The sequence below is a fragment of the Mandrillus leucophaeus genome, unplaced genomic scaffold (genome assembly GCF_000951045.1).
Source record: "Mandrillus leucophaeus isolate KB7577 unplaced genomic scaffold, Mleu.le_1.0 Scaffold67, whole genome shotgun sequence".
Lineage (NCBI taxonomy): Eukaryota > Metazoa > Chordata > Mammalia > Primates > Cercopithecidae > Mandrillus > Mandrillus leucophaeus.
In genome coordinates this window covers 5,242,506-5,256,198 of record NW_012107252.1, presented here as the reverse complement: position 1 = coordinate 5,256,198, position 13,693 = coordinate 5,242,506, and the positions used below count along the sequence as shown (strand labels likewise).

Here is a 13,693-nt window from a genome sequence, read left to right as displayed (position 1 = left end):
AGCCAGGATGGTCTCGAGCTCCTGACCTCGTGATCCGCCCGTCTCGGCCTCCCAAAGAGCTGGGATTACAGGCTTGAGCCACCGTGCCTGGCCTTTTTCTAGAGTCTTAAAGTGGAAGCTTAGATGATTGATTTTAGACCTTCCTTTTTCTATAATACAAACTATAAATTCTCTTTGAGCACTGCTTTAACTTCATCCCACATATTTTGATATGTTGCCTTTTAATTAGTTAGCATTTATATTAAAATATAAAAATGGCCTTGTCATTTGTTTTCTGTTTATGAAATCCATTCTTTGATTCTTTTTTCTTCTTTTTGTCTTTATATTGATTGTTTTAGTATCCCATAGAATTTTATCTCTTTTATTGTCTAGGTAGCTGTATTTCTTCACCTTTTTTCTTGGTGATTACTTTAGGGTTTTGTGGGTGGAAAAAACATGCTCAACATGTTTTCTACTCTGATCTCACGTCACAACAATCATCAACACAGAAAACTTCTGTGACTAAATGTGTGTGGGTTTTCCCCTACACATCAAGCAGCAGATACCAGCTAGGTGTCCTTGAATTCAGTTAAATTCTGATACTGTCTACCTGGAAATAGCCTCAGACCCCACAGGTTGAGGGCTCAGTCCCCAAGACTGCTCCCTCCTTCAGGCACTATTCCAAGTCCAGGCCTCTGGAACTTCTCACCAACTGGCTCCAAGTTGGGGTTCTCACAACACCCTCTTTGGAGTCAATTAATTTGCTAGAGTGGCTCACAGAACTCACGGAAACACTTATGTTTACCAGGTTATTATAAGAGATATTGCAAAGGATACAGATGAAGAGATGCATATGGGGAGGTATGGGGGAATGGCATGGTACTTCTGTGACCTCTCTGGTTATGCCACCCTCTAAGAACCACCAGGTGTTCAACTATCAGGAAGTTCTTCAAACTCAGTCCTTTTGGGTTTGTTGTTGTTGTTGTTGTTTCTTTGTTTTTGTTTTTTAGACGGAGTCTTGCTCTGTCACTAGGCTGGAGTGAAATGGCACGATCTAGGCTGACTGCAGCCTCCGCCTCCTGGGTTCAAGTAATTCTCCTGCTTCAGCCTCCCAAGTAGCTGGGACTACAGGCACACGCCACCATGTCCAGCTAATTTTTGTATTTTTAGTATAGACGGGGTTTCACCATGTTGGCCAGGATGGTCTTGATCTCCCTCGGCCTCCCAAAGTGCTGGGATTACAGGTGTGAGCCCCCATGTCTGGGCTGGTTTTTCTGGAGGCTTCATTATATAGACATGATTGATTATATTATTGGGCATCCACTTAACCTTCAGCTCCTCTCCCCTCTCCGGAAGTCGGGATGGGACTGAAAGTTCTAATTCTATAATCATGCCTTGGTCTTTCTGGTGAGCATCCCTAATTCTGAAGCTAACTATGGGCTTCCAGCCATCAGTCAACATTAGCAAACAAAAAGGCATCACTGTGGATATTCTCAGGATGTTAGGAGTTGTATGCCAGGAAACGGGTTGAAGACTATGTACTTAATAATATCACAGGTTTACATTATGTATTTTTAGTGTATCAAATCTACAATATCATACTGTATCACTTGAAAGTAAGGAACTTACAAAAATATACTTTGGCCAAGCACAGTGGCTAACGCCTGTAATCTAGCACTTTGGGAGACAGAGGCGGGTGGATCATATGAGGTCAGGAGTTTTGCCACGTTGGCCAGCTGGTCTCAAACTCGTGACCTCAAGTGATCTGCCCACCTCAACCTCCCAAAGTGCTGGGATTACAGGCGTGAGCCACCACCGCTCCTGGCCTAATGCCTGAAAGTTTTGTTTCATGTTTTATCTAATTTTCTAGGTCTTTAGGGTAAGAGGGCAAGTTTGGTAACAATTGATCTATTTTTGTCTGGAAATGGAAATCCCTCCTGTGTCCTTTTGATACATTGCTATCATTCATTCAGCATTTCTTTATTTTCTGGCAGAAATATTTTCAGCTTATCTTATACTTTTTCTGCTTTAGCCCTGGAATCAGCCATTTCTTCAAGAAGCCTTATTTCCTTTTGGTGAAGGACAGTATTTAGAAACCAAGATGTACACACTTAGAGTACTAAATGCTACTTGGATGTTGCTGCTTCTAGCTGTAGCAGGGCAGGAGAGCCCCAAATTGGGCTTAGCCCAGGAATGTTGCTGCTTCTAGCTGTAGCAGGGCAGGAGAGCCCCAAATTGGGCTTAGCCCAGGAATGTTCTTGGCCTTGCTCAGGATGGAATTTAAGAGCAAGCTGGTGGTAGAAGAAAACAATCTTATTGAGGTGGCAATGTTACAACTCTGTAACTACTGCAGAGTGGGACTACTCCATAGACAGTGTGTTGAGAGTAGCAGCTCAGGGGCAGTTCTGCAGTCATTTATACCTACTTTAACTTATGTGAAAATTAAGGGGTGAGTTATTCAGAATTTTCTAGAAAAAAGGTGGTGCTTCTGGGTTGTTGCCACGGCAGAGGACAGTCACTTCTGGGTGTTGCCATTGGCAATGGTAAACTGACAGGGCACTGGTGAGTGTGTCTTACAGAGAGTTGCTTTCACCTCTTCCCTGTTTCGGCTAGTCTTCAACCTTGTCTGGAGTTGAGTCACCTCATAGCCACCCTCAGTAAACAGCCACCCTCAGTAAACCTTCTACCTCATAGCCACCCTCAGTAAACAGAGCTAGGAAATGTATGTATGTAAATAGGTTTTCACACACAGATTTATCTGTAAATATTTCTGTATCTATTTGTGCATTTATATTGTAAAACCATGAGTTCATAATGATAGCTCCAATTCTAGTACACCAGGTTTTTTCAGGCCTTCTCCCTTTCCATGTTGTAAATACCTTTTCTGTCAGTTAAAGACTTTGCTTCCGCCAGGCGCGGTGGCTCACGTCTGTAATCCCAGCACTTGGGGACGCCAAGGCGGGTGGATCACTAGGTCAGGAGTTCGGGACCAGCTTGGCTAACATGGTGAAACCCAGTCTTTACTAAAATTACAAAAATTAGCTGAGCATGGTGGCGGGCGCCTATAATCCCAGCTACTCCGGAGGCTGAGGCAGGAGAATCGCTTGAACGCAGGAGGCTGAGGCTGCAGTGAGCCGAGATCACGCCACTGCACTCCAGCCTGGGCAACAGAGCAAGACTCTGTCTCAAAAAAAAAAAAAAAAAAGACTTTGCTTCCATTATCCTCAATATATTTATTTATTCATTCAATTTACTTACTTGCTAAATGAAGCCAATTTTCTTATGATACCAGCTGTCTTCTCCACCTAACATCTCCATGCATTACCCATCCAGTCACTGCCTGGGTGAATTCCCCAGTGTTCCCTCATTCCCTCAGTTCCTAGGTTGACACAATTATACTTATAATAAGAGAAGAGAAAGGTAGGGGACAGGACGTTGCATCTTCATTGGGTCACTGTTCTGTGATGTATTTGTTCATTAGTTCATTTATTCATTCACAAATACAGACTTCTCAGTATGTAAATATGGATCAGACACTATGCCAGGCAGAAACAAGGACAAACATATACAGCCACTGCTCTCAAGGAGGCTACATTGCAGTGGGGAATATGAGAAATAAATAGTCGGTTATGTTATAATATGTTAAGTGCTGTGAGAGTGAAGTACAAAGTGTGTTATGCCCTAGACTTACAGGTTAGGCCAACTTTTTCTAAATTACTTGCCATGGAATACTAATTTTTTGCACTGTTAATAGGAATTGAGTAATTTGAGTTTCCCTGGTCAACTATATTAAGGGAAATCTGGGTTAAACCAGGTTAAATTAGTTTCTTTACCACAGGACTTCTTTACAGAATATAGTGCAATAATGTACTTTATGAATCTTTATGTCAAGTCTCTCAGATTCACTTGAACACACCACCCTTGCTTTGTTCTGTGGATATTTGCAGAATATCTTGTGGAAGTGTTTCAGGGAACAAATTTTGAGAAATAAGGTTTAGTCTTATTTTAATTTTATGATTTTTAATGCCACTTATAGTTAGTAAAACCTTCAAAACTTTTGACCAGGTGCAGTGGCTCACATCTGTAATCCCAGCAGTTTGGGAGGCTGAAGCTGGTGGATCACTTGAGGTCAAGAGTTCGAGACCGGCCTGGCCAACATAGTGAAAGCCCGACTTTACTGAAAATACAAAAATTTGCTGGGCATGATGGTGGCCTATAATCCGAGCTACTTGGGAGGCTGAGTCAGAAGAATTGCTTGAACCTGGGAGGCAGAGGTTGCAATGAGTTGAGATTACCCAACTGTACTCTAGCCTGGGCAATACAGCAAGACTCCATCTCAAAACAAAAAATTTTTTTAAGTTTTTAGGGGTAACAAGTATTTTTTTTTTTTAAAAATATTTTTCAAAACAAAAAATTTTTTTAAGTTTTTTTTTTTTTTTTTTTTTTTTTTAAAGTAGGAGGGTTTTAACAGTTTTATTGAAATATAATTCACTGACCAAACATTTTGGTTGTTTCTGCTTTTTGGCTATTACAAACAATGGTACTATGAAGTTTTACATACAAGTTTTTGTATAGACATGTGTTTTCATTTCTCTTGGGCATATACCTAGGAGTAGAATTGCTGGGTCACATAATGACTGTATTTAATCTTTTTTCGTTTGTTTGTTTTTTGGTTTTTTTTGTGTGGTTTTTTTTTTTGGAGACGGAGTTTCGCTCTTGTTGCCTAGGCTGGGCTGCAGTGGTGATCTCGGCTCACCGCAACCTCCACCTCAGGGGTTCAAATGATCATCCTGCCTCAGCCTCCCTAGTAGCTAGGATTACAGGTGTGCATCACCACACCTGGCTAATTTTTTATTTTTAGTAGAAACAGGGTTTCACCATGTTGACCAAGCTGATCTTGAACTCCTGACCTCAGGTGATCTTTGGGTCTCCCAAAGTGCCAGGATTACAGGCGTGAGCCACTGCACCCATCTGTGTTTAACCTTTTTAGGGAATCCCAGACTGTTTCCTAAAGTATCTACAACATTTTACATAACCACCATCAGTGTCTGAGGGTTCCAGTTTCTTCACATCCAATGCTTGCTATTATTTAGTTTTTCTTTTATAGCTGTTCTAGTAGGTATAAATGAGTATCTCATTGTGGTTTTGATTTGCATTTCCCTGATTGTTAAGCATCTTTTCATGTGGTTTTTGGTTACCTGTTTATCTTCTTTGAAGATACATCTATTCAATTTATCTGTTTTAAAATTGAATTGTCTTTTCATTATTGAGTTGTAAGAGTTCTGCTGGGCGTGGTGGCTCACGCCTGTAATCCCAACACTTTGGGAGGCTGAGGCAGGTGGATCACTAGGTCAGATCGTGACCATCCCAGCTAACACGGTGAAACCCCGTCTCTACTAAAAATACAAAAAAAATTAGCCTGTCGTGGTGGCGGGTGCCTGTAGTCCCAGCTACTCGGGAGGCTGAGGCAGGAGAATAGCATGAACCCGGGAGGCGGAGCTTACAGTGAGCCCTCCAGCCTGGGTGACAGAGCAAGACTCCATTTCAAAAAAAAGGAAGGCCCCGTCTCTACTAAAAAGACAAAAAAAAATAACGGGGCATGGTGGCGGGTGCCTGTAGTCTCAGCTACTCAGGAGGCTGAGGCAGGAGAATGACTTGAACCTGGGAGGCGGAGCTTGCAGTGAGCCAAGATCATGCCACTGCACTCCAACCTGGGTGACAAAGCGAGACTCTGTTTCAAATAATAATAATATAATCTAGGTGCAAGTCCTTTGTCGAATATATAATTCGCAAATTTTTTCTCCCATTATGTGTGTTTTCTTCACTTTCTTGGTGGTATTCAAGCATAAAAATTTAAATTTTGATGTCCAATTTGTTTTGTTCTTTTGTTACTTGTGCTTTTGTTATAACTGAAAGCATTGCTTAATCCAAGGTCATAAGAACTTACAGCTATGCTTTTTTCTTAAGAGTTTTATAGTTTTAATTTTTGTATTTAGGTCTTTGATACATTTTGGTTTAATTTTGTATGTGATGTGAGGAAGAGATCCACCCTCATTCTTTTGTATTTGGGTATCCAGTTGTCCCAGCATCACTGCATCACTGATTAAAAACACTGTTCTTTCCCCCATTGAATTGTCTTGAATTGAATTTTCACCTTTATTGAAAATCAGTTGACCATATATGTGAGGGTTTATTTCTGAGCTTTCTATTCTGTTCATTTATCTGTATGTCTCTCTATCCTTTTGCCAGTACCACACTGTCTTATTACAGCATTGTAGTAAGTTTTGAAATCAGAAAGTGTGAGTCCTTCAAATTGGATCATTTAAAAATTTGTTTGGCTCTCCTGGGTAACTTGAATTTCATATGCATTTTAGGATCAGCTTGTCAGTTCCTGCAGAGAAGCCAAATGGGTTTTTGACAGCGATTGCATTGAATTTGAGATCAATTTGGAGAGTATCAGCAACTTAACATTATTAATAAGTCTTTTGATTCACCATAGGATGTCTTTCCTTTTAGTTAGGTCTTCAGATTGTTTCAACAATGTTTTATAATTTTCAGTTTCGTGTACTTTTTTGGTTAAAATTTATTCAGAAGTATTTTATTCCTTTTAATGCTGTTATAAATTGTTTTATTAATTTCATATTCAGATTGTCCATTGCTAGTGTGTAGAAATACAATTTATTCTGCGACCTTGCTGCACTCATAGTCTTATTTTTTTTTGGTGGATTCCTTAGGATTTTCTAAATACAAGATCCTACCATCTGTAAATATTGTTGGCTGGGTGCAGTGACTTAAACCTGTAGTCCCAGCACCTTGGGAGGCCGAGGTGGGTAGATCACTTGAGCCCAGGAGTTCAGACCAGGCTGGGCAACATGGTGAAAACCGTGTCTCTTTAAAAAATATGAAAATTAGCCAGGTGTGGTTGTGCACGCCTGTAGTCCCAGCTCCTCAGAAGGCTGAGGTGGGAGGATCACCTGAGCCCAGGAAGGTCAAGGATGTAGTAAGTCATGATTGCACCACTGCACTCCAGCCTGGGCCACAGAGTAAGACCTGGTCTTTAAAACAAAACAAAAAAAAGATTGTTTTACTTCTTCTTAAATCTGGATTAAAACTAGATGCATTTTATTTCATTGTTTTCCCCTCATTACCCTAGCTAGAACCAGCAGTACAATGTTGAAGTGGCAAAAATGGACTTTCATGTCTTGTTGTAAAGCATAAGGATTTTGATTCTCATTTCTGACAAGTTTTAAACTTTGGTGACATTTTTTAATTCCTTTCTCCATGATCCTATTTGGGTTTACCTGATACAGAAAGTGAACTTTTTGAGGGCACTTTCTGTTGCGAATTTTTCTATATGGCTTTGAAATGAATAGATTTTAGTTTCAAATTAAGTCTTATTAATAATTATTACCGGCCGGGTGCGGTGGCTTACGCCTGTAATCACAGCACTTTGGGAGGCTGAGGTGAGTGGATCACCTGAAATCAGGAGTTCAAGACCAGCCTGGCCAACATGGTGAAACCCTGTCTCTACTAAAAATACAAAAATTAGCTGGGAGTGGTGGTGCACACTTGTAATCCTAGTAACTTGGGAGGCTGAAGCAGGAGAATTGCTCCAACCCAAGAGGCAGAGGTTGCAGTGAGCCAAGATCATGCCACTGCACTTCAGCCTCGGCGACAGAGTAAGACTCCGTCTCGAGTAATAATAATAATAACAACAACAACAACAATGTGTTACCTTGGTTTTTATGCATAAATATGAAATTTTATTATTATTGACTACCTACTAACAATTTGCATTACAAATCCAGAAAAGATAATGTAAAACATGTTAGTAGTCTTACAGAGCTTTTTTTTTTTTTTTAGAGGTAACAGGGGATAAAAATCAAATTAGATGAGAACATGTCAGTTAAAAATAAAGTAATAAAAATTTAAAAGTTAAACTGTAGTTGTAATACACTGGTAGAAATGAAAGAGGAACAATATAGGATGAGTCCTAAGGTCCCTTTGTTATTGTCAAGGGGCATTTTGCGGGAAAGCAAAGGTTCTCCCTAATTATAAACATAACCTAAATTATCCTAATTTATCTTAACCAGAAATGGATCTTCTTGAGAATGTATTTATCTTTTAAAATATAAGTATTTTTTCAGTTATGTCAGCTTTGTGATGTGCTCTATAATTTCAGATGATGTGCTCTATAATTTCAAATTTAATCTGGTCCTTCACTTTCAAAGAATTGTCCCTGGTTTAGTATTTCATAATCTTACTTAAGTTCACATCAGCAAACGTACACTAACTGTTTATAATGTGATGGCACTATCCTAGTACCTATTTGGGTACTGTCCTTAAAAATTTACTTTCTAGCGTTGATGAATAATCAGTCTTCACTATTTATGATTAAAAAACCTTTGTTCATCATATGCTTTATTTAAAGATTGATAATCTGTTCTCCCATTACCAGGCTGCTTGCTCTTTGCTCTCCTAATTACTTGTTAGGACCTTTAGTAGCTTTCTTGTTTTCTGAGTATGGACGTTTTCCCTCAAGTAAGACACCACTAGTCGCTGGGCGTGGTGGCTCATGCCTGTAATCCCAGCACTTTGGGAGGCCGAGGTGGGTGAATCACTTGAGGTCAGGAGTTCAAGACCAGCCTGGCCAACATAGTGAAACTCCATCTCTACTAAAAATACTAAAAATTAGCCAGGCATGGTGACAGGTGCCTGTAATCCCAGCTACTCAGGAGGCTGAGGCAGGAGAATCGCTTGAACCCCGGAGGCGGAGGTTGCAGTGAGCCAAGATCACACCATTGCACTCCAGCCTGAGCAACAAGAGCGAGATTCCGTCTCAAGAAAAAAGAAAAAGTAAGACATTACTAGTCATTTTGGCTATAGCAGCATATTGAAATTTCTTTAGGGAACAATGTATAACAGGAGTTAGCAAACTTTTTGTGTAAAAGGCCAGATAGTAAATATTTTTGGCCTGTGGGTCACACACAATATCCTTTTTTGATAAATGCTGCTTCTTTTTCTTGAAATATCTTTTAATATGGGAAAATCATTGTTTGTTCTCAGGCTATAGCAAAGTAGGCTATAGTTCCCAACCCCTGGTTAGCCCACCTTTCTGAAAATATGTTCTGCAGATTACTAAGTCCACTGGTTGCTCCTTGTAAAAAGGATTCCATGGTCAAATAAATTTGTCAAGTGTTCCATGCTGTGTAATTTTTTTTTTTTTTTTTTTTTGAGACGGAGTCTCGCTCTGTCACCCAGACTGGAGTGCAGTGGCCAGATCTCAGCTCACTGCCAGCTCCGCCTCCTGGGTTTACGCCATTCTCCTGCCTCAGCCTCCCAAGAAGCTGGGACTACAGGCGTCTGCCACTGTGCCTGTTTTTTTTTTTTTTTTTTTTTTGAGACGGAGTCTCGCTCTGTCACCCAGACTGGAGTGCAGTGGCCAGATCTCAGCTCACTGCCATTCCATGGTCAAATAAATTTGTCAAGTGTTCCATGCTGTGTAATTTTTTTTTTTTTTTTTTTTTTAGACGGAGTCTCGCTCTGTCACCCAGACTGGAGTGCAATCTGTCTCTTATACACATCTAGATGTGTATAAGAGACAGCCTTGGAGCTTTGTGGTTCTTTTGTTTTGATTTGCTTATTGTTGAGTGTATTACCTACTTGTGTTCCATAGACTTCGTTTCTTAGGATGTTGTCCTATGTATGATTTCTAGGTCATTTCCTGATCATATTTTATAATCAGACCTTTTAAAAAATTATTTTCCTCTAAATTTACTTTTTATCCATGCCCACTTCAAGTTTATTTTAAAACATTCTGGGCCGGGTCCTGTGGCTTACACTTATAATCCCAGCACTTTGGGAGGCTGAGGTGGGACAATCACTTGAGTTTAGGAGTTTAAGACCAGCCTGGACAACCTGGTGAAACTCCATCTCTACAATAGAAAAATTAGCTAGGTGTGGTGGTATACACTTGTAGTCCTACCTACTCAGGAGGCTGAAGCAAGAGGAGCTCTTGAGTCTGGGAGGTTGAGGCTGCAGTGAACCGAGATGGTGCCATGCAGTCCAGCCTGGGTGACAGAGCGAGACCCTGTCTCCAAGGAAAAAAAAAGAAGCAAAAAAAAAAAAAAAAAAAAAAAAAAAAAATATATATATATATATATATGCGCTTACCTGACTAGATTGTTTTACGTTTAGACATGTAAAAAGAATTGGAATATCGAATTTCTCAGTGGATTTCTTTACTATCATTTCATAATACTGCTAACATATTTTTTTTCTCTCTTAACCAGGAAAAGTGGGTTGAAGTTGCCTCAATGAAAGTGCCTAGAGCAGGCATGTGTGTTGTGGCAGTCAATGGTCTTCTGTATGTTTCTGGAGGTCGATCTTCCAGCCATGATTTCTTGGCTCCAGGTACCTTGGACTCAGTTGAAGTTTATAACCCTCATTCAGATACATGGACAGAAATTGGTAATATGATCACCAGTCGTTGTGAAGGGGGCGTTGCTGTGCTATGAGATATAAAGCATAACAGAGCACAAGGAACATTTTGAAAATGCAGGACCTGACCTTTTGGAAAGCAAACATACATTTGATGATAAGACCCTCTGATTCTATGAGTTTTCCATGTATTTGGTAGATAAATGACTAACGAGGCTGGGTGCAGTGGCCTCATGCCTATAATCCCAACGCTTTGGAAGGCTGAGGCAGAAGGATCACTTGAGCCCAGGGATTTGAGGTTATGGTAAGCTACAATCATGCCACTGCACTCCACTCTGGGCATGAGTGGAACGAGATCCTGTCTCTTAAAGAAAAAAACTAAACTAAAGAGTGATTTTTCTAAAAATATGAGTGAGAATGGATATGAAATATATCCCAATTAATAAAGAGCTCACACAGATTTGCCAAGCTTACTAATAATAGAAATGCCACTTATGCTGTAGAATTCTCCAGTTTAAGTGTAGACAAGTCTGGTTTTACAAATTTGTAAAAATTATTTACTAGAAGCTTCCTGGCAAATAGTCCCTTTAGCTACTTCTCCAGTGCAGTATAAGTTGTAACATAACCTTTATGTGATGTAGGAATAGTATCAATGACACAGTTTAAAGATCTCTGTATATTCACAATTGTATCCAGAGCATAATTTTCCATGACCATTGTTTGAGCTACAGAGAAAAGCCAATGAAACAGATTCCTACTTTTATTTAATGCCAAGAGTTTTCATTAGCCCCAAACTTTTTATTGGCAGCAGATACACTAGGAGGGGTGTTTGGGAAATATCTAGCTATTTTTATAGATAGATACCTTTTTGCTTGATGATAAGTTTTTGCTTGCTCATATTTTTTGTCTTGATCCTGAGAATGCAAGTAAGGAATTAATAGGAGGTTCTTAGTGACCAGATGTTGTAATGGGCTATAGAGCCCAGCAGGCAGTATGCACCTAGAAATTTCTCTCTTTTTCAGGCTGGGCATGGTGGCTCACACCTGTAATCCCAGCACTTTGAGAGACCGAGGTGAGGCGGGAAGATTGCTCGAACTCAGGAATTTGAGACCAGCCTTGGGCAACATGACGAGACTCTGTCTCTACCAAAAAATATATAAAAATTAACCAGGCGTGGTGGCTTGTGCCTGTGGTCCCATCTGCTTGGGAGGCTGAGGTTGCAGGATCACTTGAGCCCAGGAGGTCGAGGCTGCAGTGAGCCGAGATTGTGCCACTGCACACTGGCCTGGGTGACAGCATGATAACCTGTCTCAAAAAAAAGAAAAAAGGAAATTTTTCCTTTTTTGCTAGATTGTTGTCACCAAAATTATCTGTTTGGCTTTAGGAAGAGGGAATTTTATTAGATTATCAAGCTTTGTGAAATTTATTTGTACTTGTGCAAACCTAAGTAAGAGCATACTACAAAGCTACTTCTTGGACGTGGAGGGCTAAATTGTAGGTCCTTCTGAAACTTTTTATAGACACTGACTTATAAATGTAATTTGAAAGTACCCCTTGACCCAAACAAAACTGCTTCTCAAAACTTCTCATTTTCTCCCTGAAAAGCATTCTAAAAAATTGTTCTCTGTTCATTTTTAAGAGAAAGATTCACTGGGTGTATGATGGAGTTACTTTTAAGTTATGTCTACTGGCCAGTTGAAGCAATATATATTAAAGGTCTTGCATACAGTAAAAAAAATTTTTTGAGATGGAGTTTTGCTCTTGTTGCCCAGGCTGGAGTGCAAAGGCATGATCTTGGCTCACTGCAACCTCTGCCTCTTGGGTTCAAGTGATTCTCCTGCCTCAGCCTCCCAAGTAGCTGGGATTACAGGCGCCTGCCACCATGCCCGGCTAATTTTTTGTACTGGGTTGCACCATGTTGGCCAGGCTGGTCTCGAACTCCTGACCTCAGGTGATCCACCCACCTTGGCCTCCCAAAATGCTGGGATTATGGGTGTGAGCCACCGTGCCCAGCTGCATACAGTAAAATTTAACTGGTTGACTTAAGGATTTGATTTCCTGTTTCTTCTTCTTCTTTTTTTTTTGAGATGGAGTCTTGCCCTGTCACCCAGGCTGGAGTGCAATGGTGCAACCTCAGCTCACTGCAATCTCTGCCTCCCTGGTTCAAACGATTCTCCTGCCTCAGCCTCCCGAGTAGCTGGGATTACAGATGTGAGCCACCATGCCTGGCTAATTTTTTGTATCTTTAGTAGAGATGAGATTTCACCATGTTGGCTAGACTGTTGTTGAACTCATGACCTTGTGATCCGCCATCTTGGCCCCCCAAAGTGCTGGGACTATAGGTGTGAGCCACTGCGCTCTGCCGATTTCCCGTGTCTTTACTAAGGTCCTTCCATAGATTATTATAAGCATCATCAACTTATTTAGATAGAAAACTTTTAATTGCATTAATGAATCAGGTAGCACTCATATCCAAATTATTTGGTTTAGTCCGGGTACCATGGCTCATGCCTGTAATCGTAGCACCTTGGGAGACTGAGGTGGGCAGATCACTTGAGGTAAGACCAGTCTGGCCAACATGGTGAAACCCTGTCTTTACCAAAAATACAAAAAATTGGCAGCAGGTGGTGGTGCATGCCTGTAATCCCAGCTGCTGAGGAGGCTGAGGCAGGAGAATCACTTGAACCCAGGAGATGGAGGTTGTAGTGAGCTGAGATCATGCCACTGTGCTCTAGCCTGGGCCATAGAGCAGGACTTCGTCTCAAAAAAATAAAATACTTGGTTTAGTCCACAAGTATACTTTCCTTATAACTTAACCATGTGTATTTATTAGGAAAAGTTTATGTAATGCACGCAGGAAGCCCTATGTTCCCTTCTCTGGGGCATCCTGAATGTCTGAAGGGTCACAGATGTCTGTGTAGAGATCTGTAAGATGTCAAAGAATAAAGTATACAGATAATTTATAGACTAAGCTCTAACTCATGTGCCTTTACTATTTCTAGTTACAGAGAATCTGTATTCTGATCCAAAACAGATTTACAAAATACTTCTACAACTAATTTCTCATTATTGTCTAGTAGCAACTGAAAATGACACTGTGGAGGGGGGTGCTTTGCACAGCTTGGCAGAAATGTAATGTCAAAGCAGTCAGTGTTTAACAGGTCCTGAAGATCCCTGAAAATAGGTAACTGTGGTAACTGTAAATATGCTTATTATTCCTAGGTAATGACAAGATTGGTTTTGTTTTGTTTTGTTTTTTTGAGATGGAGTTTTG

At 40.4% G+C, this 13,693-nt stretch overlaps 1 protein-coding gene across 1 annotated transcript in view; it reads left to right on the top strand.

Annotated features, from left to right (window-relative positions):
• Positions 1 to 12,416, top strand: part of IPP (intracisternal A particle-promoted polypeptide) — a 66,882-nt gene extending 54,466 nt beyond the window's left edge. Inside the window, exon 8 of the mRNA XM_012001919.1 lies at positions 10,272 to 12,416. Coding sequence (XP_011857309.1) covers positions 10,272 to 10,496 — 225 coding nt within the window. The 3' untranslated portion in view covers positions 10,497 to 12,416. The remainder of the gene's footprint in view (positions 1 to 10,271) is intronic.
• The last annotated feature ends 1,277 nt before the right edge of the window (positions 12,417 to 13,693 follow it).